This window comes from Marmota monax, unplaced genomic scaffold (genome assembly GCF_021218885.2).
Source record: "Marmota monax isolate L192 unplaced genomic scaffold, Marmota_monax_Labrador192_F-V1.1 WCK01_AAM20220418_F8-fsc00037, whole genome shotgun sequence".
Classification (NCBI taxonomy): domain Eukaryota; kingdom Metazoa; phylum Chordata; class Mammalia; order Rodentia; family Sciuridae; genus Marmota; species Marmota monax.
Window position 1 is genome coordinate 8,261,356 of NW_026693245.1, and position 26,130 is coordinate 8,287,485.

Sequence of the window (26,130 nt, forward strand, 5' to 3'; positions counted from 1 at the left end):
TATGTAACCTACCTGGAGGACATAATATCTTCTCATGGCTTACTCTATTCAGGCTCAAGTAATTGCACGTATCCATGTAAAGCAGGGACATAGAAAAGGTGGTAACTTGTTTTCCAAATCAAGGGGATTCTAAACTTAAGTGGGTCTCATTAGTGCCCAGGTCAAAACTGCCCAGGATAAACTATCATATAATGTACAGAACTATTGAGTCTACTGCATCAGTCAATATTTGAAGTAGAGAAGTCTGGCTTTCTGAATATGTATTGCTCTGGCTCAGTGCTAGTTTAGTGGATATATATACAGAAGCAGAGTTCTAGGAAGTGAGTGTCTATGGAAGGTAAGCTCCTTGTCCCAGAGTGCCCCAAAACTGTTGGTGAGGAGATTCTTGTTCCTTACACTATTCAAGGATGAGGCAAGGATGGTGTCATTGGGGGATTTTAAATGAGGATGAGAAATCACCATCTCTCCACATTTCCTCAGAAAGGAACAGATTGCTTATGAGAAATTGAATTACTCTGATTAAAAGTAATCCAATTTGGATTGGAAATTGGAAACTCTATTATCCTCTTCAAAGATGGTCATTTCTGGTACTAATAGCAATTCAGCTCCACAGCAGTTTCTGGAAAATGAGTCCTACCATTTCTATTCCCAGCTTCATATTTGTGACAAAAGATTGGTCATAAACCTATTCCTCCTCCCAGAAATAGGAGATTGTGCCATGGATTTTGGACCTGAGGATGTTCCGAAAAGGTTCCTGTTCTGCTTCATAAGGCTAAGAATAATCCAATTTCTTTATTTTTAAAAATATTTTTAGTTGTAGATTGACACAATACTCTTATTTATTTATTTTTATAAGGTGCTGAGGATTGAACCCAGTGCCTCACACATGCTAGGCAAGCACTCTACCACTGAGCTACAATCCCAGCCCAAGAAATCCAATTTCTTATAACTGTAAGTAAACTAGTATTTTAACCAGGAGGAAAGATTTTCTTGGAAACTGGTCACTCTTGTCCATTAGTACTTAGATGTAAGTAACAATTAGCTTTCCTAAACACACACACACACACACACACACTCACACACTCACACACACACACATATGTATGTGTGTGTGTGTATATATATATATATATATATATATATATATATATATATAATTATTGAAATAATAAAATGTACCAAGGAAAATAACTGGAGAAGAGTCCTAGACATGGTTTATATTTCAAGAGTCTAGTGGAGGAGAAGTCTCATCGAAATTCTATTTTTGAAGAAGCATTTCAAGAGTGAGAAATGAAATGTCAAAAACCAGTTGACTCATTTTGCACTGGAGAGTGAGAGAATTGAATCAGAGGGATCTTGAGCATCTGGATTTTTAAGACTGGATAGAAAGTGCTGAAGTGAAGGGGAATAAGAGTGACTGTGGGATTCCCACTTGCCAGTCACACCCTGAAGGAGGACTGCAGGGAAATAGAGTCTTTAATGTTGAGAAGAGGGTTTTAGCCTCTCCAGCTTCAGGAGCCAGATTCTAAGGGCTATGTATGTGAGCATGCAGGTTTGCAGGTGGGTATGTGTGTGTGTGTGTGTCATCAGGAAAGGGCCCAGAAAGGGAGAAGGAGGCCAGGACTTGATGAGACAAAAAGTATGGAGTGAACCTGAGGAGAGAAGGATCTCAGAAAAGGTTGGGGATTTGGTCACCTCAAATGGAAAAATGGCCTTAGGAACAGCTTCCAACAGCTCTACATATTTCCACTGTATTAAAACCGGATGGATAAGCCACTTAGCTGAATACCTGAGCTCTGGGATTAAGAAGGGGAGGGGAGGTTTTATCCTTTGAATTTACATTAGCCCAGATATTTTCCTCTTTTAAGAAGGGTCTTTCTGGAATAACATTAAAACCAATTTAGAATTCCAACTAAGAAACATAGTAGGAAAACAATATGAGAAAAATCACCATTTGACAACTATAACAGCCATAATGTTTTAGGCAAGATCCTAAAATGATTGCTAAAATAGGCTAAAGCATGATGAGAAAGAGGATTTTTAAATGGTTACAAAGTGTCTCCTCAAGACACTGATTTATCACAATAGGGAGAAAAGCACTTGCTCAATGGAGAAACCCAAAAGGCAGTGCTCCACCAAGCAATGAATAGATGTCTTCACTCCCTGACAGAGCCAACATCAAAGCTTGCTGATAGGAAACTCTGAGAAGAACCAACCAGCTCCCATGGCATTCCTGCCCAGAATGCACATGATGAATGTGATCACAAGGAAACATCAGATAAAATATCAGATAAGATCAAACTCAAGGGCATTCTACAGAGAACTGGCCTGTAGTCTTCAAAAAATTTTTAAAAAGGCAAGATCATAAAAGACAATATAATAGAACTGAGAAGTGTTTCTACTTATTAAAGGAGACTAAAGAAACTTGACAAAAATGCTATATTTCATGCTGTGTGTAATTTCTCTTTTGCTATAAAGGACACTTACTAAAACAATTTGGGAAATTTGAATAAGATCTATAAATTATATAATAGTATTATAGCAATGTTAATTTCACAATTGTGAAAATTATACTGTGGTTATACAAGAGAAAACCTTGTTTTTAGAAATTGTACATTGAGGTATTTAGAAGTAAAGAGGCATATCAGCTACAGGCTCTCAAAATTCCAGGAGAGAGAGAGAGAGAGAGAGAGAGAGAGAGAGAGAAATGGATGTGGGGAGAGAGAGAAAAAAATAAAAAATTAATTGTGGTTTAAAGCTAACTTATAGGAAATATGGACAAACTGTATGAGACTTCTTTGTACCTTTTTGCAATTGTCCTATAACTTACTACACAATACAAAGTTAAAGAAATAATTTCTAAAGGAACTCCTGTAGTGTTTTACTATATCAGCTTCAAGAAAGTACCAATAGGGATTCCTATTCTCTGATGACCCACATATGCAAGGGACAGGGACCAACCCACAATGCCTTGGGGACTCTAAAATCAATAAGTGTTTTGTTTTGTTTTGTTCCCTATCCTGAGTTAGTCTATCCCCTTCCTCCCAAAACTACCTCCCACTCCCACAGCCTCAAACTTGGGCTAACAAGGCTGTCATCCTGTGTCACCCAGGAATGGGTAGATGTGGTTCCAAATCTTAGAACTTCTCAGAGTAATGCTTTTATTTGAAGGGACAATATTACAAGATCCATGGATGGCAGAGATGTAAACCTTCTGTATCTCAGATTGTTGATTTCTAAGGAACCACAAAGAACTTTTGTCAGATACTAAAAAGGGATTTGACTCTAAGGACAGGGCCCTACTGACCTTTCTGTGATGCATTAAAGTTTACAGCTGAGAGGCTGCTGAAAGTTTAGAGAAGTTGGGAATGGATGGACCCTTGCCCTCGCCCCATTGCAGGGCTGGTTGGTAGCACAGCTGGGGACAGAGCCACATCTCCCACATCTCCAGGCACTCATGAGAGCTTTCTTATATAGTACTTTACTGAGAGGAACTCTTTGGCTCCAACTGCTTGAATTACTGCTCTTATTCCTCTAAGGAAGAAAAGGACACTTAATATGAAAATGAAAGCAGAAGAGTGTAGTAGATTTTGAGCCTTGGATCAATGAGAGTTAAATTCAAATATAAACGCAGGCAATTTTCAGCTCTGTGGTCTGCATGCCACTCATTTAACCTCTCTGGACCTCCATCTGTGCATTAAAATACAGAATAATGTCTTTTAGATGTGCATTTAATCTAATTGGCTTATAACAATATCAGTGCTCAAAATGGCAGGCCTTGGGCCTTCTAGGTCTTTCTAAAAAGTGTCTTGAGTCCTCACTGACCAGTGAGTTGCTCACTGGAACATGCGGAGATTCTAGTTAAGATGGAAGGCTATACTCATTTTTTGTAGTGAATCCCTGCACAAAGATATTAGGCAATCTGAAAGTCCTAAAACATGTCTAATAAAATAAATATTTTTTCTCATAAAAATGAGAATTTGTAGAATTTGTAGGCTGAAGTTGTTGGCACAAATTCTGGAAGCTTAGTTCTAGCTCCTTTGTAATTAAGTATTTGTTTACCATTCTACTACTGGGCATTTCAATAAATATTTGTTTAATGAAAAAAATAAACTGCTTTTTACAACATTTTACGAAATTTAATTAGAAAGTATATATATTTATAATCATTAAGCAGTGGAAATAAGGCAATCCAGGATATTTCTTACACATGGAAAAATTAACAAAAACACATGAAAATACCTAAGTTTTATTGAACCCTAAATACAAAGTCCAGGCATTCTACAAGGCACTTAACGTAACTCATTTTATTTCTTTTCTTTTGGGTGACACTAGGGATTGAGCCCAGAGATACTCTACCACTGAGCTATATCCCCAGCCCCTTTCTAAATTTTATTTGTTAGAGCCCACTTCACAGATTGGAAAAAAAACATGACTCAGAAAATGTAAATAAACAATAAATGGGACAGCCTAGTTTTGAACCTAGTCCTATGTAACTCCAGAGTTCATGCTTTTCCCACTAAGAGTTGCATTCACAGTCAGTGAGCTTTTAGGCAAAAAAGAACTTCCCAAGATAAGCTCTCCAACTTCAAGGAGACGAGTAATTGGGGAAGTTAGTGGGTAAGGATGACGAAGGCAGACAAATACTACTTTGTGGTCTGGCCTGGCCAGAACAGTCAGTATCAGCCAGAGGTTGTCCAGACTTGTAAAGATTCAAAGAAATAGTTCATTCTATAGACTTTATTTGTTATAAGTGGCAAAATTAAAGAAAGGTAGCATTCCAGTTCTTCTACAAGAGGGCCATTTTTTAAATCATAAGACACAAGGAGGAAAAGGGTGGGATGGAAGGAAAAGGATTTTTTCACTGGGGATCATTCCTGTTTCAAGGCCTTCTAGGTACCTAGCAGATACCTGTGTGCATGAGGCTAAGTTTTTTAAACCTGAATCCAGAGAGCTAAGGTCATGTGATTGTCCTTGGATGAATCCAGTGAGCAACAGAAGCTCAGATACACCATGTGTAATGGAGTCACCGTGTCATGGAATCTGACAATTTCTTTTCTTTTGGGTGATACTGAGGATTGAACCCAGAGATGCTCTACCCCTGAGCTATATCCCCAGCCCCTTCTAACTTTTATTTTTAGACAAGTTCTCACTAAGTTGTGGGAGCAGCCTCAAACTTGTGATCCTTCTGCCTCAGCTTCCTGCGGTGCTGGGCTTCTAGCACCCGGCTTGACAATGTTTTTCTTTTTTCCTAAAGACATTTTATAGGTCCGTGGACAGGACTGAGTGTAGAAGAATGGAATAGTCAAACATGGCCAAAAGACAGGGCTGGAATACTCAAGAGAATATCTTCACTCTGAGGGTCTTTCTAAATATAGCTCCTCAGGATCCTGATAAGAAACCCAGAGCACAGGTCTTTTATACTGATCCTTCCCATAGTGGGGCTTAAATGTCAAACATAGCTTTGAAATTCCAATTGGCAAACAGAGTAACCAAATTATCTCAGGGTCAGTCTAGGGATGGGGAGGGAGCGATAGAGACAGAATCCACCCACTTGGTTCCACAACACAACGGCTTTACCCAAAGTCCGTGTCTCTGGGTAGGATAGTGTCTGGCCAGAAGGAGCAAAGGAAAGAGGACTGATCCCCAAATTTCTATCTTGGGCAGGTTTTCTTTCTTTTATTTTTTTAATGTTGTAGTTGGACAGAATACTTTTATTTTATTTTTATGTGGTGCTGAGGATCAAACCCAGCGCCCTGTTTGTACTAGGTGAGTGCTCTAACCGCTGAGCCACAACCCCAGTCCCTTGGGCAGGTGTTCATAGGGAAAAGAAACTACAGAAAGCCAAACAATTCAAGAAGATAACGCCTCTAAGGTTCTGTGAGGATTAACAAAAAACCCCTAAAAGCTATCCTCCTGAAGGCACCAAGATCCTGTGCTCCTGAAAGGTGAGCTCAGAGGATGACTCCCCTCTGTGTGCTCTTTCTCTTTCCCACCAGGACTGGCCCCTTGTGGCTGCAGAAAACAGCCTGGTCACAAAGTTTCCAGAAGAGATCAGAAGTCCAGGACAGCTCAGGGTGCCAAGGGTTAGAGAGTTCCCAGGTATCAGGTTAAATAACTCAGGCTGGGTTAAGACCCAGGAGTGATTATACCACTGGGAATGGGTAGAAGCCATTTCAGGAAACCTGAGTTCCTAAATGATTCTGTCTTCTCAAAGAAAGAGCCAACAATTCTCACAGACAGAATCATCTCTGGTTATTCAAAGTCTTTGGGCCAAGACCCAGCAGTTATTTCCAGTTCGAACAATGAGCAGGTGACTAGGTAACAGCACAATAATTATTACACATGGAAAAACACTCTCTGTGTAATTCAGTGACTTGTAATGGCAAAAACAAGATTGCTGAAACAACAACTACAACAAAAGAACTGGCAGAAAATGTCCACAATGACTACTGAGTCTAGCGCCATTGAGCTAGGGGTCCCAATTAAGCAGAGGTAGGGGTGAGGTAGATTAATTAATAACAGGAGACACTGATCCCTCCCCGATAAGCAAATTCAGGGACCAAATCTTAATGAGCCATTAAGTTGATTGCATTCACCATTAAGTAGTAATAAATTAATTTCTATCCCATGGGGAAGGTGTTCACCATTTCTTAAAAATTTTAAGTGTTGTCTGGAGCAATAAACCCAGGTTCTGGGAGAAGTAATTTAGACATATTCATAACCCAGAAATGATTGTATAATTTTCTAAATGTGGTTCTGGGAACCTGTATCTGTGTGGCAGCAGTAGGCAGAGACTAAGATGGATGAGCTCCCATCCACAACAGCACAATAACCAAAATGCAATTACTGGCTTTGTGGAAAGAGGCCAGGCATCATAAACGTCAACCCCGGAACACTTTGCTTTTTAATGACTCTAAATTATCTCAACAAGCACTGGAATGAAAATCACTCAATTAGCTTACAGCTCTACTTGGAAGAGCTCAGTGCTTTATAAAATTAGATTCTTATTTTGTCCATATACCCTTTAAAAGGAACAATCATTTCTCTAAATCTGTTTTTTTTTAAAGCTGTCATTTAATTTTAAAATCTGATGATTTACTCTCTTGGAATGCTCATGTTTAATCCTTCAGGAGCAGATTTTCAGCAAAAGTTTCTGTGGTTTATCTTTTTTCCATCTAGACAGATATAATATGGCAAATAGCAGGAAGGTTACTTATATATCTTGGTAGGCTGACACGGTATGGTTTTTAAAAAATGGTGAATTTATTCTGGAATAAGAAAATATTTTTGAGCAATAACATAACAAAATTTTTCCTCCTGATTGTTTTGCCAAAGTATGATATTAAGCACACTAGAGCCAAAATTTCTTTCATAAGTTATTTCTATCCAAAGTCACTGATTAAAATGTTCATTTTCAATTATCCATCATAAGCAAGAAAGAGGGTGTGTTTTATGATAGAGTAGTCCTACTGGAGGGGACACATGGAGAAATGGGAACAATTTCAGGGACAGGTGTGAAAGAGCATGCAACCATCAGTCGCCTAAAACACTCGTGCAATTGTCTCTTGTGATTAGAAAAACTGGCCTAGGAAGCCAAACCTAAATCAAATCCATTTGATAACTTAACACTTTCAGAGCTGAACTTATCATATATTTAACTGGTTCCCAAGCACTCCCTTTTTTTTTTGCCAAAAAGACTGAAGAAGTTATGAAAGTGCATAGTACATTAATGTGTGTTAATAAGTATCTTCATTGAATATTTTGGAGAAAAGTACCCCTACCACCTCCAGGGCTGGGGATGGAACGTAGGGCCTCATACATCCTGGGCCAACTCAAGAAAAAAGCATTTGATCCTCTTCACTACCTCCATAACCTGTCTCCATCAATTCTTTTTTTTTTTGAGGGGGCGGGGTGAGTACCAGGGATTGAACATAGGGGCACTTGCCCACTGAGCCACATCCCCAGAACTATTTTGTATTTTATTTAGAGACAGAGTCTCACTGAGTTTCTTAGTGCCTCACTTTTGCTGAGGCTGGCTTTGAACTCATGATCCTTCTGCCTCATGCTCCAGAGCCACTGGGATTATATGTGTGCACGACAGTGCCCAGCCTACATCCCTTCTTTTATTTCCCAAAATTGTCTGGGTAATAAATCTGAGTCATCATAAAATGGTTGGGAGCTAATCTGGGTCATATTGACAGAAGACACAAAACTGCAGACTTTAGGAAAAGATAACACATTCCATATGCCTGTGAAAACGGAGACAGGATCTGGAAAGGGCAACACCAGGAAGACAAGAAATTTCTTCCTCTTCCCAAGTCACAAATAAAAATGTCCATTTTTGACCACACAAGCCAACCAGAACTGGAATGCCTTCAGATCAGCACTCGTTGTGCTATATTTTCAGGTGATGATCTGCTTTTACTCAGGAATTTAATATTTTAATACTTTCTCATTTTATTTTTAATAATAAGCATGTATTATATTTTTATATTCAGAAAACAATGCACATACTGAAACATCAAAATGAGCCACTACCCTGAAGGAGTCAGAGTTTACATTTTGTTTTCTATCCCTCCAGAATTCTCTCTGCATATTCTCTCCCCTACCTACATTACCTATTTTTTTAGGATGGCTGAAGTGGGAAAAGAGTCAGGGTTTTCCAGTGACATGCAGAGGAAAGTTAACAAAACACATCCTGTTAAAATGACCCACCTTGGCAGCAGCAGCTCTTGGTTGCTCCTATGAAGAGTCCTTCCACCATGTCTTTTTTTCTCTGACCACCACTGTGGTGCTCTCCCAGCCCCAGGCCTTATTCCTCCTCCAGCCTGTGCACCATGCAAAGATAGAGTATACAATCCCTGCACGGGGCCTCTTAGGTATTTCTGAGCCCTCTCCTCTCATCATCCCTTGGGGACATGAATTCAAGAACAACCAGGTACTCTCCCCAAAAGGAAACAATAAATGGGTTATAAGGTGAAGCAAATGTCATTCTCCTCTGACAACCTCATTTCCATTCACTAAATTACTGTAGCACATTAAAGTAAACACACTGGCCAATCCAGCGTCCCAGAAAATTGCCTTCCCTTGGGAAATTAGGCTTTTAGCTACTAGGAGAAAAAAGGGACTTTTCATATTTCCAAGAACAAAAGATAATAACATCAGCCTTAGCTACCATTTAATTAGTGTTTGCAATTCTCATAATTTTCTATTACCATTCATTTTTATTATCAGTTGGACTTTCTCATACCAGAAGCCGGGCTGAGACACCATAGACAGAGTCTCTAGTTTTACCCGCTGCCCCAGCTGATCCATGTGGTCAATCTAGCTATCCACCTTATACAGCTGCTCGCTGGTAACCAAGAGACAGGCTGTTCCTTTAATGCAGCCTGCATGACTACCCCACTGGACCTTATGCCCCACATAGACTGAGAAAATATGCCACGGTAACCACTTTTCAGTCACTCTGTGACCTCTTGGAATTTACATCTGCCTGCTTTAAACCAATTAAAATTCCCTTAGGAAACCTGTTTGGAAGACTCTGAACATAGCAGAAGCATTGGGGTCCTTTTCCTTCTTCGTGAGCTTTTTGCATCTATAGCTTCTGGGTGTGCCATATACTCCCCAGGACCTATAAGTAATAAAATTTCTATTTCCATCTAGTATCTCTCCTAATCATGGGAGAGGTGCTCTCCATTTAAAGACCCTAACACATCTATTACCTGTCTTATTCCACATTTAAACACCAGGAGGAAAGCAGGGCTTTGTTGACAGGAGCTTGACTTAAGAGTTGAGTCCCTGAGTTCAAATCCTGTCTCTGCTGCTTAAAAACTGTGACCTGTGGGCAAGTTGTGTAAACTTCTAGTGGTTTACAATCTGAGTCTCTAAATGGGGAAGCAATACATTAGAAAGCTTAGAACATTTCTTAGTGCATAGTGAATGATCAAAATGGTTTCAATGATCATTACTATTATATTTCCCATTTTACAGATGAGAAAACTGAGGTTTAAAAGAGATGTAATTTGACGTTAAAGGTCAGTCACTCATAGTGCTCAGTCACTAGTTGTCAGCAGTAAACATCTAATAGGTGACAGATTTTGAAATTAGAAGCTCTCTCTACATACCACTTGCCCAAAATGCAGAAAGCATGAGCTGCTGTGCTGTATTTCTATAGGCTGCAAATATATATGATATATTGTTTTAGGGAAAAAGGAATTGTCATATCCAGAGTGTGCCTTGTGTAAAAAGCCTGATACACAGTCTTTGTACCCAACCCTGCATACAACACAACAATCTCTCCTTTGTCTTCTGAGTCAAAACACTGGACCAGGCACTGTGTAGCTGTGTCTGCTCAGAAGAGGAAAGGGCTGTGCAGTCAGAAGCCGGTTTATTAGGGAAGGAAGGTGGAACTCCTCTCTCACCACTCCTGACTTGCAGGGTGGTCAAGTTGTGCTTTGAGCTGGAGCCTGCTCCTGTCTCCACAGGGACAAAGGGCCCTTCATTTCAGGAGCCCCAGCAGGACGGACACTTCAACAGTTCTGTCCAACACCTGTCCTTGCTGTGTTTTTCTGGTTACTTGCCTCTTTGTTCGTAAAGGAGAAGAAATTACAAGGGGAAAAATATGAGACCGTCATGTAATGACATTTTAATCAATCAAAAGTTTGCTTATCCTGAGGCCTTATATCTAGCTTGAGGTATTAATTTCCTGTGTACCAATATGTTGTACTGTTAAAGGTGGTTTATTTTCACAGGAAAATGTACTCTGACTTCCATTATTATAAACAGTTTCGGATTACCAGGCTAGTCTACTGAGGGAGATTGTCTTACTATCCCAGTCATTCAGTGCCCCTTCCCTATAAGATTAAATTTCTACATCCCGTTGACATCAGGTTAGCTCATGTGGCTTTCTTTAGCCAATGAAACGTGAGAACAGCTGACACTTTCGGTCACAAGCTGTAAATCATCACATGGTTCCACCATTACGTTTTTTCTCTCTGCCACAAGTACAGTAATGTTCAAGAGACAGGCTGTTCCTTTAACTCAGGTCCTGGAACAAAAAAAGACAGTACAGCAGACCCACAACCAACCATAATACAAGTAGGAAATATATTTGTATTATTGTAAGTCAATAAGATTTGGAAGTTGTTCGGTATTATAGCAAAATCTAGTGGATTCTGGCTACTATAACTACTAAAGCCTATTTTGACTAAAATACCATATATTAAATCAAAAATAGTATATTTTTGCAATCAGAAGTCATTGAAAATAACGCTTGCAATGATCATAATCAAAATTAAAAAAAAAAAAAGAAATCAGGACCAGAGCCAAGGCATCTCTACATAATTGATATAATTCTTATTAGTATTCAAAATGCAAACTGACCTCGGGCATGGGGCATGTTTTGATGCCTCTGGGCACATTCAGGTCCCCTACACAGTATAATTTTCATCCTAATCCTTTTTTTCCCTCTCACAGAGTGCATCTGTGAACCAGAGAAACCATACTTCCTCTTTTTAGCAGCACATTCAGAGCTTTTGCTAGCCTCATGACCTGTTCCTTTAAATGCATCCCAGACAAAGGCAACTGCAAAGCAAAAGCCAAATTCAATCCTGCCACATTGTGTTGGAGAGAAAAGGCTCAAAGGTTAACAAAAGACCTACACTTTACTCTTGCTGTTTCCTCTAAACTGGATTGTGAATATTTTTATTCTTTAATCATGTAAATCTATAGCCAAATCGACTGTCAGATCCATGTATACACTATTTCAGAATGGGAAAAGAAAGTTGAAGAGCAAACAAGAGGAATGGATATAGTCAAGAATTCTATTTTGGAAACATAGACTTTCAGAGAATGAATTAACATAAAGAAAATATGTCTGGTCAATCCAGTTCCTGGCTGGAATATGAAAGAAAAAAAAAAACAAGAGTTTGAAGGCTTATCCATTTTAATAAGAAGGTAAAGAAGATATGTGGATGCTAGTACTGGTGATAAAGTGCAGTGAAGTTCGAAATAGCTCTGGATGCAGATTACAAACACAACACTCCCATTGGATTAGACAAAGGGGAATGAAGGGAAGGGAGGGGGAATGGGAAGGGGAAAGACAGTGGAATGAATCAGACATAACTTTCCTATGTTCATATATGAATACATGTCCAGTGAAACTCCATTTCGTGTACAAACACAAGAAAGGGAAATTACACTCCATGTATGTATGATATGTCAAAATACATTCTATGTCATATATGACTAAAAAGAAAACACACACATATTTATATGCCCATGTACACATTAAATTATGTAATGTATGTAATATCATATATTCATTATAAATCTACACATACATATATCCTATAGGATTTACTCCAGTAACTACACTTTGAATTTCCTTTTAAGTTAGTCTTTAATGATAAAAGGATCCCCTTTAAAAAAATTTTTTTTTTTAGTTGTAGGTGGACACATGCCTTTATTTTTATTTATTTATTTTTACATGGTGCTGAGGATTGAACCCAGTGCCTTACCCATGCTAGGCGAACTCTCTACCACTGAGCCACAACCCCTGCCCCAAAGGGATTCCTTTTTATTTATTAGACTCAGAGTTTAAGTGAGTAGTGTTTTCTGACAATTATGTCTCTTCTTGAACTCCTTACAAAGTGTCTGGTTTCACAGCTACAATGAGTAATGGCCTGGGCAGAGGGGCATGTCTGCTTGGATTAGTGGAATGAAGACAAATGAGAGGCCCACCCTGCACCCACGCTAAGCCCTGCTCACAGCACAGACTTCAGAACTCACCAGATATTGGGTAAAAACGGAAACCTTCTCTGTGCTGTTGTCAGAGTTCATTCTCAGCAACCTCCCAAGTCTAGGGGAACTTACAACTGTGAAAGTAATAGATCTGTTTCCTGCGTTGTCTACATCATTGGTCACAGCTTTCAGGTCATGAGGTGAAAGAGGCTTTACAGAACCTAAATAAAGATTAAAACGTGAGTGCAAGTATAAAACATAGGAAAGCTGCCGGTTAATGAAGTAGTCTTTACAGACCCCTGACATAGCTTTCAAGAGCACATGATTATAAAAGAAGGACTGAGGAATTCAGCTTGAAATAGAGCTGCCAGGGGCTAGTGATCCTTGAGGCATCTATTCATGGGCATAAGTGGCTACTAGAGACCCAGGAGAAATCAGCTTCTCCCCTCCCCTCCCTCAGCCCAGCCTCCGTGTCCAACTGATCCCTAGAGAAAGAAATCAATGCCAGGGCACGGATGGCCCCTTGGCTCAGCATATGTGAAGGAAAAGCAGATTGTGTGGTGCTGAGAACATAAGAGACAGCACCTCCCCTTGCAGGGTGGAGGGGTCCCAGTCTGATGGAGCTGCAGGTGCTCAATGGAGTGCCCTCCATCTGCTGGTACCGGAAGGAGGAGTTGGCTCCGGATCAAACACCAGACGTGTCCACGCAGGAGCAAAGGACTGGGTGAGCGCCAACTGGGAAGAACTAGTGTCACATGGGTTTTGATGCTATTATACCTCATTGGTAACCATTGGCCAGAGAGGCTTGGGACACTCAGGCTAGAACAGTGTTTTTTCCAATGATCTGTGGTAAAGGATCAACATTTTGCTCCCATTCCAATAATTTTATAAAATACAATAAAAAATGTCACATTGTTATAAAAATTTCTAAACACTTCCTTTTGCTTTTCATTCTTATTTGCTCACAGACTAGAACATCCACGGACCACACTTGGAAAAGCAGAGTCTGAGTGTATTTCCCATTACTTTGCAATGATTTAGAGAACATCCCAACCTTATAGGAGAGGAGGTATAAACCAGATTTACATCATTCTTCTGGCCAGAATCTTACCTCATCTCTTCTGTTTTAGCCCTTGCTAAAGGGTTTTTTAGCATTAGCCCTCTGAGAAGTCCCTTTATAATTTATGAAGTTGAATCGATCTTTCAGTAGTAACCAAGCTTCCTGAATGACATCTTTTTTCTTTTTTTTGGCTTTCTTTATTTAGCCTTTATAATCTTAGAGACAAGGGCCACCAAATGTAGTTTTTAAACCACATTAGGCATTTGCAGGAAGTCAGTTTGAAGTCAGGACAGCTTCCAAACTTGCAAGGATTGTTTTGAGCCCTCAGTTTGGAGGGTCCATTTATTTCTTTCTTCTTTTTTTAAATTTTAAAAAATATTTATTTTTTTTAGTTGTAGTTGGACATAATACCTTTATTTTATTTATTTTTACGTGGTGCTGAGGATCAAACCCAGGGCCTTGCACGTGCTAGGCAACCGCTGTATTGCTGAGCCACGATCCCAGCCCTGGAGGCTCCATTTAAATTACCTCATCCCCTTGAGATAAACACTAGGTCATGGGGTTCGTGGGGATGAGGGTAGGTGAGTCTGTGAAAGCCAGCCTCAGGAACATAGTTCCACCACAAGTTTAGGTCTGCCTTGGCACAAGTTCGGTCGTTACAGAAAGCATCATGTGATGTTTGTAACTGTCTCCCACATCCCTTGTACTTCATGCTGCTGACATTTTTGTAGTCATTGCCACTTCCTGGTTTCTGGAGCCAAGATCAGGCAGGCCAAGAGGAGTCTCTGTGTCCCTGGTCAGTGCTATAAAGCTCTATTAGGGCCCTTCCTCTGTTTCCTGTCAAGGTGGGTCCTTCCTATCAAATGGATTATGTCCCTACATGTGTGGGTTCTGCGCACTCTAATATCCAACTTCTCCATCCTCAGTTTTTCCTTGGAAAAATTTCCCACGATGCCTTCTTCATTACTTTCTTCTTATAAAGGATCCTAGCTCATAATTCCCTTGTTCCTTTACCCCCAGGGTTACCTCTGAAGCAGGGGCAAAGTTAACAATAATCTTTTTTCTGAAAAAAGTTATTTTTCCGTACAAGAAGATATGAAATCAGTATGGCAAAAGGTATTTACACCCCATGTTTATTGCTCTTCAAAATATGTCAAGATATGGAATTAACATAATTGCCCATCACTTGATGAATAGATAAAGAAAATGTGGTACATATACACAACAGAATACTATTCAGCCCTAAGAGAAGAAGGGAAGGATGGGGAGATGGGGACAGAATGGTTAGAGCCAGGTACAAGAATAAGTTCTGGTATATTATTACACAGAAGGGTGATTAAAGAAAATAATTTGATGTTATATAATTAAAAATCCCTAGAAGAGACGATTTTGGATATTTTCATCACAAAAAAATGGTACACATTTTAGATGATAGATAACCAACGTATCCTGCGTTGATCATTACATAATGTGTAAATGTGCCAAGGCATCACACTGCATCCCATAAAAATGTATAATTATTATCTGTTCACTAACAAATAAACTTAAAAAGCATTATTTCACTCATCGTAGCCTTTTGGAGTAGAAGACTCACCGGTGCTGTTTCAAGCCAAGATGGCTTTCTCTCAGCCAGGGTACATCAACCTCTCATTGTCTTCTCCAGCTATCTAACCCAGGAGGACATTGAGGCTTAAGTCAACAACAGTTTGCCCCATGCCAAAACTGCCAGGTAAGCACCTCTTACTGCCCAGCCCAACTCACCCAAAGCCGAGCATTATTTCCCCCACCTGCCTTATTTAATCCGCATAGTTGATATTTCCATCACTGAGTTCCAGGTACATACTTTGGGAAGGATTTCCACATAAATCTTTATCCACAGAATAACAGTCCCACAAGGGGTAGGATCCTAACAGTGCTCTCTGGCACTGCTGTGGCAAGTCCTTACTCCCCTCGTACTTTTTGGAGATTGGAAAAGCAAATCAGCATGTTAACGCCTCTGGGAAACCTCAGAGTAAAGAAATCTGTTTTCTCCTCCTTTTAAACACAGCATTTCTCAAACAACACTTGTATCCCAGTTCTTTGTTTCATTAAAAAAAAACTAACCACCACCAAAACAGCAAGAGTTTCATGATCACTAGACTTAGAGGTTTTACACATTTCTTCCACAAACATCTCAAATACCTAAATGTAAAAAGCCCTACAACAGGGAACAGAGATACACCAGTCTAATCTGTATATCTCTAATCTGAAAATCCAATATCTGAAATGCTCCAAAAAATCTGAGCATCACCATGACCCGACAAGCATAAAATTCCACACCTGATCTCATGTAATGAACTGTGGTCAAAATAGAGGCACATTAAAGATATTGTATAAAATTATCTTCAGCCCATGAATATAAGAGGTATATAAAATATAAATGAATTTCATGTTTAAACTTAGGGCCCATCCTCAAGATAGCTCATTATGTATATGCCAATATACCAAAGTCCTTAAAATCTAAAACACTTCTGGTCCCAAGTATTTCACATAAGTGAGAGTCAACTTGTATCAAGAAACAGCATGGACACAGTTCCTGCCCTTTCTTTTAGATACCATGATAATGGTAAGAAACGTGTAGTTGTTTGTTTCATCATGAAGAAAGGATGATAAGCTTGGGGAGACTAAGCAACTCGTAAATCCACTCACAATTGACTCAGAAGTGAATATAATTTATACACTCAACACTGTGTTGCCTAAATAGTTCTACTTTGAACTCAATGGGTGAAATGATACCCAACTTAGGAAATCCTGTAATTAAGCAGTCAAACTCTCTGAGAGATGGTTCTCTCCACCTTCCAAACACATTCTTCTTTGGTCTTCACTTTGCAGCCTGCTACCCTCCCTGGCCTGCTCATTCTACAGGGGCAGCTCAAGGTGTGCCTTGAGGAAGAAGCTCTCCCAGTCAACGGAAAATTCCCCTTCTGAACCCATGCAGCCCACCCCATCTGTGCCATTCACTAGAACTAACCATGATATACTTTGCATGGGTACTACACTCCTAAGTAGGAGTTCTTATTTCACCAATTAACAAGCCTCTAATTATTTACTTAAGAATGGAGAATCTTTTCTTACAATTCTTGGTTATCTCTAAGTCTTACAATATTCAGTGTTTCAAGATCCACTGACTGAAAAGATTTTATGAATCTGTGCTCTAAACCCTACAGCAACACACAATAAGTCCTTTCTCCTTTTTTCTCTCCCTTAATTCCTACCACAGAGGATAGATCAGCCTGTTGATGAGATATCATTCCCTTTCTATAAAGACCAGGGACTGAAGTCACAGTTTACTAGGAAGACCTTTTGCTGATGGGCTGCTTAACTCTGTATCAATGTAACTTTATATTCTAAATCGTTGTAGCAAAACTCTCAAAGTCAATCCCTCTAACACTCAAGACCGCATTCTTGAAAAAGAGCCATGTACAACTTGGATACACAGAAAAACTAGATTCTAAGGTCAGAGTATATTCCAACATGCCACCACTAAAGATAAACTCAGTGGCAGTATTCAATGTGAAAAAACTGGTTATAAATTTTTTTTTCTGGGAAACAAACTTTTCACAAAGAAACAGAACTTGTTATATATATATATATATATACATACACACACACATATGTACAAAATATATACACATGTATGCATGCACACTATATGTACATATATTGTACATATTGTACAAATGTATATGTACATATATTGTATAGGAATTCCTGCACATTCATATTCAAAATATATATAATAAGTTAGACAAGATGGTACATGCTGTAATCCCAGTGCTCAGGAAGCTGAGGCAGAAGAATCTCAAGTTCAAAGTCAGATTCAACAATTTATCAAAGCCCTAAGCAACTTAGCAAGATCCTGTCTCAAAAAAATAAAAAATAAAAAGGGCTGGGGATGTAACTCAGTGGTTAGGTGCCCTGGGTTCAATCTCTGGTGAAGAAAGGAAGGAAGGAAGGAAGGAAGGAAGGAAGGAAGGAAGGAGGGAGAAAAATGTATATGTATGTATATATATTACACGTGTAATACATATAAATATCTGCATGTATTATCTATAATACACAAATATATATAAAGTGAAATAAACTAAAAATAACACAATGGAAATACACTTTGGGTAGATTTCTTTCTTTACTTCACAGAAAAATAATTTCATTAAGAACTAGTGTCCTTCCTACTTTAAAATAATTGAGTCAAAAACTGATTTTCCAATTTGGCAGGGGAAAGAAGTCACGATTAACCTTAAAGCATTCACCGTGCTACATATTCTAATAATTATTTTGGCTTACCATGCAAATTCCTACAAGTCTCAAGCCAAGGCCATTTTTTAAGACTGAGTGTACAAAGGAGCCAAAACAGAAATAGCCAAAGTCCGACAAGCTAGCAGAAAAAGTCCAAATGGTATGGAACCAATGTAAATTTAGTTTTTTTTCTTGTTAACTAATGCTATGTTGCAATATTTCCCTGACCAAAGAGAGTAAAATATACATTTCTACATAATTGTTGCTTTTTATTAAATTGCTCTGCATGTTTTCCTGGTTTTGCATGTCAACACATCAATAACATTGAGAAAGAGGCAAAACAAACATTTACCACAGTGGCTCCATTCTCAGGGATCTGACACTCAACATAGGGACAGCCCAGGGAACACGGGCCCACACATAAAGGGAATGGAAGCGGGCTGCTTGGTGTGAACATAGACTTTTAAAAAGGTTTTTTCTCTGCCAAATGGAGATGGATCAAAAGTTGTATTTACAAACATTATTTCATTTAAATCCTTAAAATAACCCAAGTAGTAGATTAAAGACACAAACAGTATAAAAACACAAAGCATCAACAAATCCAAATGTCCAAGATATAATTGGAATAGATTTTCTACTCCTATAATAGTTCTAAAAGAAATGATAGTCTTATAAAAAGAATAGATTTTCCCTGATATTTTAGAACATATAGGTGCTGAACACATAGATCAGCAACAACTGACAAATGACATCTTAAATCACATGCTGAGGCAAGACACAGCTTGCTTCCCTTCCCTTAGCATGACAATTGGAAGAGGTGGGTGCTGAGGAGGCCTAAGGGAAGAAGCAGTGGGGTATCTGTCATCATCACCCTATGATGCTGACACAGCATCAGGGACCAACAGTCCTTGAGTGGCTACTAGTGTGGCAGCAAGACTCACCTGGATGCTCACACTAGGGGATTCTGATACAGAAGGGGGTGGGTCACTGTTACTCAAGGATTTTAGGATAGAAAAACACCAAGAAAAGTGAACTGAATGATCCATAAGTCTACCCAATTCTAAGATCTGTGATTCCATAGTTCTCATTTCCAAGTTCTTCCAAGTTGAGATTTTATCAAATAAAAGAGCAGCCAGTGGAAATGTGTGTGAAAATTCATCTTCCTTCCCTCTGACCAGGATTTGGAGCAGGAAATAAGTCACAGTGTGGGGACAGGGGCTGACACAGAAACCAAGAACATGCACAGAGCTAATGTGTTAGGAGGAGCTTGGAGAAAGGAGCAACACACTTTGTGCTTTGAGGATAATATACAAGGAGTGAGTTCTCCAACACACAGAAGCAAGAGCCGGGAAGATGTGAGGCTTGTTGGAAAAGGAAAGAAGACAGCCGCTCAGGGCTGTGCCGAAATATTAAACAGAGAATTATGCAACTGAATGTTTTGCATAATTCTATAAAGAAGAGAAGGGCATTCTGTACATTTTAAATATACTTTTCCTGTCAAACTAATATTCAGTAAAACAGGCACCAGGAACTTTTTCATTTCTAAACTATAATGATTCTGTCTCTCTCTTAATATAACTGTCTTCAATTATTAAACCAGAATCCGTTTATCCTGAATAGATGAAAGGTACTTAATCTTTTACAGCAACTAGATTTACCTTGATTTTTGAACTTTTTAGAAATATATTGCCATGTTTTTCAGATTACTGGGAAATGTAGTATTTTTCAGAATGCCTGTTTTTGAAAACACTAAATGGCAACCTTGAAAAAAATGATCAAAGCATTTTACTTATTCTCAGAGAAAAATTAGAAAATGTTTTAGAATAGAAGAATCTTGGTTAACATATCTTTTGTTGCATTTTGAAAGGGTTTGTTTTTATGGATTCAAATGCTGAAGACAAACTAAAAATTTCAAAATATTTTTCCTAAAAGTATTTGGTTGTATTTTTAAATAATTATAAACTAAAAGACATTTTCCTTTAAGTCTACTACAGAAGTGTGTGAGCTCCCTCCACCCCTTACTGGCTTATAGGCCAAGACAGAGTCTTCCCTTAAGCCCCAAAGCCTGCCAGTTTCCCAGGAGAATGTCATCTATCTTGTGTCATTGTAGGAATTTAAGGACCAGATTCCTGGCTCCACTTAGGACCAAATGATTCTTAAAAAATGATGCCAAACCCCATTCCAGAGACCCTTTCAACTGGTGTGAGGTGAAGCCCAGGCATCACTGTTTTTAAAATCTTAACAGTAGTTAAAACAACTGGCTAGGATGACCATAACTAATAAAATTATTCCTGTCTTTCTTGAATATTTATGTTTCACTGGTAATGCATGTTATTTAAATAAGCCATGTGTACAGTTGCTTTTGGTTTTTATTTTCTTCTTCAACATTCTAGATATTAAAATTTTATTATCTCCTATAGTTCCACCTTGGTGCATTTTATTTTTGGAAATAACAAATTCAACTTTTTTTCTCCTTTTTTTATTGCTGCTGCCATTGGGTAAAACTTTCCTCTACCCTGTGATGAGGGTGTTGGGCCAGAGAGGGCTTCTTAGCTCCTTCTAGGCCAGGCAGGCTGAGACTCCTGGCAAACAGCCATTCAGAGACTGCAGGACCCCAAAGCAAGTGCTCTCTGAAACCACTGACAGTCTCTTCCTGCTGCAAGGGTTGTTATATTCAAAATACGAAAATTCCACTGGAGGTGTGGTTCAGTGATAGCATGCTTGCCTAGCATGTGCAGGACCCTGGGTTCAATCCCTGGTACTGCAAAACCAAAACCAAAACAAAAATACAAAAATCCCAGGAAAATAAAACCAGATGAGCACTGCACAGCTTGGCTCTCCATGCTTCTGTGAGGACACTAATAAGAGTAGGAAAAATATACAGGGACCATAAAGATGGCTGCTTCTATGATGCCTCCCCACTGCCCTTCACCAGCGTACCCTCTTCTGAGGAAGAAGAAAGGGGAAAGACAGAAGGGCTGTGTATGCTTCAGCTAAATTTCTGCAGAGAATTGTTTCTAGAACTTTATAAATGTTGTTATAGCAATCTACAGGTAAAGATGATACTTTATACCACGCTGGTGGAACTTTCTAAACAAATAGCAAAACACTTAAACCAAAACAACACTTGCCCAAGATGAAATCTTACCTGGAAAGATGCTCAGTCCTCTGTTGACTTCTAAGCTAATGACCAAAGCACGAGCAGTGACACTAAAGATTTGCCGAGGTGCAAAGTTCAGACCATCGGTAACCTGAAAACTAAAGCCTCCTGACATTGCTCCTTCAAAAGAAGAAATGACAGTCTGGTCAACTTTGTTGTGCTGCAAAAGCCACCCAGTTTCACCCTCACCCCCCAAGGGATCCTGAAAAAAAAAAACCTGTCAATTTGTAAGTAAGCTAATACAGCCACTGACTTCACCAAATAAAACGCATCATGTATCACCTAACAATGCTTCAGACAAGAGACTGCATAGAGAACAGTGGTGCCATGAGATTAGATCACCAGAGGCGGTGTAGCCATCTTAGTTGTGTAAGGACAATATAAGATGTTTGCACAGGGACAAAACCTCCCGAGCACTCATTTCTCAGCCCATGTCCCCATTGTTAAGTGATGCATGATTGTGTTGCCAAAGACATAGAGTTAAAATGTATCAATGAAGGTCTAAAACGTGGACTCTCCCACCCCATTACACACTGAAACAAAGCAAAGATATTATCTCAGATAAATTTTTTTATTTTAAAAGTAATTCATCACCTGAATTTTATTATTTTGGAATCAATTTATACCAGTAAAGTATAAATTGATTATACTGCAACATCACACCCACACCCCTAAACACACACACACACACACACACCCCTACACAAACACACCCTAGTAATTTCTGAAATATGTATCATACTTAATTGATAATACTGAAAATCAAAACTGGGGTTAATTAAATAACACTTATTGCCCCATTATACTTTAAATTATGTATCTATGTCAAGTTAGCTGTATTCTGCCAAGAGTGGGAAGGGGAGGGAAAGGAAAGACCCAGCCTTGCTTTCGTTAAATTTCTGAAAGGAGAAAATTACACTCTGACACGTCTGTCAAGGGATTAGTGATATGAGTAAAGTTAAAAATTAACTTATGTGCATAAGTGAAATTGAGATGGACTCTCATCGATCCAGATCCCAGGAGTGATTTACTAATCTGACTCACAAAGCACCAGGCAAGATCACCATGGAGAGCCCGATATTCATATCCCTATCACTCTTTGAAAATATTTATCCTGCAGTAAATTTGGAGACCCACAGGTCTTTACATCATGTACTGAGGAGAAATGTATCTTTGTCATCCTTAGGGACATGTGGTAAGGAACAAAGGAGACATGGTCAGACTCTGCAATTAGGTACCAGTGCTGCCTTTATAATGCAATTTAATAAAAGATAGGTGGCTCGTTTGACAGGCTTTCGGGTCTCTGTTATCTAAGCAAATAATGAGAGTTCCTCACCAAAAAAACAAACAAACAAAAAATGGCTGCAGATTGTTAAAAATTTCCCCAAACACTCAAAAGTCACCATGGGCAGGGGGGCAGATTCTGAATTTGCCTAGTTCAGAATCAGAGTCCACAACCAAATGTTGCTTTGCATTTTTTTTTTCTAGAAACAGCACTTTGAAATGAAACACAAAATTAAGGAGAGAATGGGGGTACTTCAAATATTTCATAAATCCAGGAACAAAATGAAGATGGAATCAAAGGATATACATCAAAATAAACATGAAATAACATAGGAGGGGTGCCCTAATAGACTAATTAAGACCAAGGAAAGATAAGGAAGGAAACGTGGAAACAGGGTTGAACTGTGGATCTACTATTGTATGAGCTCAGATTTTTCCAAACAGTACTTCCAGAAGGTCAACCTTAAGTGAATCACTTAGCCTCTCACATCTTGGTTTTGTCAACCTACTTAGGTTGTTATGTGGAATAGGTAATTAGATTAATGGTGGAGCACTTTGCACATATAAAATGCTAAGAGAGACTAATTAAACCTAAGTCTTTGTTTGGGACTGATGATGGACAGATGTGCTAGGAGAGAGCCAGCTGGTTTCAGCAATAGATTCATCTGTAGCTGGGCTCTGGACATTTTGAGAGTTATTAGCTTGCCTCAAAGTCCATTTAGGAAATGTAATGGCTCTCACATCAACTTTGCCTTTAACTCTGCTTCCTGCTTTCTCTACTCTCAAAAGCAAATATTGACCCAGTAAATGACAACTCAATTAGCCCAGAGAGCTAAATTTTGTTTTAATCCTTCATTGCAGATAGTAACTTTAGTTCTTCAGTGGGTTGGAGCTGGCAGAGAGAGCCCAGTTTTAGGGTGAGACCAATTTAATCTTCCTAAACTTCAGTTTCTTCATCCCAAAAATGAATGAGGTCATTACTCTCTACTGCTCAGAGGGCTTCTGAAGGTGCCTGACTCGTGGTAGAGAATCACTGACTGCTTCCCAGTGTAGACTGGAAAACTTTAGAAATTCAACCCCACCCCCCACCCACAAGTCTCTAGAGAAGTTCTTTCCATTCCAAAAATACGGAAATCCTTTCATAAAAAGAAAAAAATATTTCTAAGCCCTTACATAATAATATTTGGACTTTTGGTATCCACTCTCAAAAACATATGTCACTTGAAGAAACCTCCTACCAACTCAGTGCCTCTTTGAATGAATTGTATTTTATTAAACAGCACATCTGTGTAGCAGTATCCCTATAGTACACTCTTTTAAAGTCTTCAGGGAATAGTCCGAGAAGGGCAATAGCTGGGTCAATGGTGGTTCCATTCCCAGCTTTCCCAGGAATCTCCATACTGCTTTCCAAATTGGCCGCACCAATTTGCAGTCCCACCAGCAATGTACAAGTGTACCCTTTTCCCCACATCCTCACCAGCACTTGTTGTTGACTTCATAATGGCTGCCAATTTTACTGGAGTGAGATGGTATCTTAGGGTGGTTTTGATTTGCATTTCTCTGACTGCTAGAGATGGTAAGAATTTTTTCATGTACTTGTTGATTGATTGTATGTCCTCCTCTGAGAAGTGTCTGTTCAGGTCCTTGGCCCATTTGTTGATTGGGTTATTTGTTATCTTATTGTTTAATTTTTTTTAGTTCTTTGTATACTCTGGATGTTAGGGTTCTATCTGAGGTGTGAGGAGCAAAAATTTGTTCCCATGATGTAGGCTCCCTATTTACCTCTCTTATTGTTTCTCTTGCTGAGAAAAAACTCTGCTACATGGATGTTCATAGCAGCACAATTCACAATAGCTAGACTGTGGAACCAACCTAGATGCCCTTCAATAGATGAATGGATAAAAAAAAAATGTGGCATTTATACACAATGGAGTATTACTCTGCACTAAAAAATGACAAAATCATGGAATTTGCAGGGAAATGGATGGCACTAGAGCAGATTATGCTAAGTGAAGCTAGCCAATCCCTAAAAAACAAATGCCAAATGTCATGTTTGATATAAGGAGAGCAACTAAGAACAGAATAGGGAGGAAGAGAATGAGAAGAAGATCACCATTAAACCGGGTCGAGAGGGGGGAGGGAAAGAGAGAGAGAAAGGAAATTGCATGGTATAGGAAGGAGACCCTCATTGTTATACAAAATTACATATAAGAGGAAGTGAGGGGAAAGGGGAAAAAAACAAGAGAGAAAAATGAATTGCAGTAGATGGGGTAGACAGAGAAGATGGGAGGAGAGGGGAGGGGAGGGGAGGGGGGATAGTAGAGGATAGGAAGGGCAGCAGAGTACAACAGACACTAGTATGGCAGTATGTAAAAAAGTGGATATGGAACCGATGTGAATCTGCAATATGTATATGGGGTAAAAATGGGAGTTCATAATGTGCTTGAATCAAATGTATGAAATATGATATGTCAAAAGCTTTGTAATGTTTTGAACAATTAATAATAAAAAAATTAAAATAAATAAAATAAATAAACAGCAAATCTGTACATATTTTAAAAATGGAAATATATATTTGGAAAAACATCATCCAGTCTAGAAGCAATGTTTTGCCATGAATGTGGGTGGATCTGGCATAGTCAATAAATCTAACACCAAAGCATCCCAGGCTTAAGTTTGGAAGCACTAGGTGAGAGCATTCACAGAGTAAATTATTTTCAGATTCTCTTTTTGGGGAGAGGGATAGTGGAGATTGAACTCAGGGGCACTCGACCACTGAGCCTCATCCCCAGTCCTTTTGGTTGTATTTTTTATTTAGAGACAAGGTCTCACTGAGTTGCTTAGTGCTTCACTGTTGCTGAGGCTGGCTTTGAACTCTAGATCCTCCTGCCTCAGCTTCCCAAACCGCTGGGATTACAGGCATGCACCACCATGCTCAGCTTATTTTCAAATTCTTTGGGAATCTTTTGCATTAAATTCAAAAGTAACCAAGATATTATTACATTTGTATTTAGAAGGTGTCTTATCGTTATTTTCTTTACTGCATCTTCAAAGAAGATAATTCAAAATAACCAAATAAATATGACATCTTAGTTTTCTGATTGTGTCCTCCTGGCTCATGCTTCCTCACAAACCACCCCCCCTTGCCCCGCCCTGTCCTCTGTTGCCTCTCTCAGTCCACTGACACAGCAGCCTGGAAACAAAGCCGGGATGCCCTTGCAAAGTGCTTGGGCCACCCTTTCTGCAGACTTCCAGGATCCATTTGGCATATTGATTGATTGATGAATAAGGAGAAGCAGAAAAGGTCTTTAACTATCAGGGCCTTTTGGAAATTAGTTACATTCATTTATTCATTTGTTCCTTGAACAAATGTCTGCTTTGCTTGCTAGTGCATCCTTAACATCCAGAATAGTATTTCTGGTATATAATAAGTGTTCAATATTATTTCATTCTTTCAACAATTTTTTATTTATTGAATACCTACTATGTGTTACTGTTCTAGGAAGTGTGGATTCAAGAGGTCCTGCCCTTACTGTGATTATACCAAGAGGTCCTGCCCTTACCATGATTATAAGGGGAAGACAGGCAACAAATAAATGTCCAA

General features: G+C 39.0%; 1 protein-coding gene across 3 annotated transcripts in view; it reads right to left on the reverse strand.

Moving 5' to 3' along the window:
- The window catches only part of LOC124100681 (chondroitin sulfate proteoglycan 4-like), a 68,566-nt gene that overhangs the window by 3,860 nt on the left and 38,576 nt on the right, over positions 1–26,130 (reverse strand). For 2 of the 3 annotated variants that reach the window (XM_046456264.2, XM_046456262.2), the window contains exons 7-8: positions 21,231–21,362; positions 12,793–12,965 (exon numbers count right to left, since the gene is read on the reverse strand). In XM_046456264.2, the coding sequence (XP_046312220.1) occupies positions 12,793–12,965; positions 21,231–21,362 (305 nt within the window). The remainder of the gene's footprint in view (positions 1–12,792; positions 12,966–21,230; positions 21,363–26,130) is intronic. The other variant, XM_046456266.2, reaches the window with a different exon arrangement.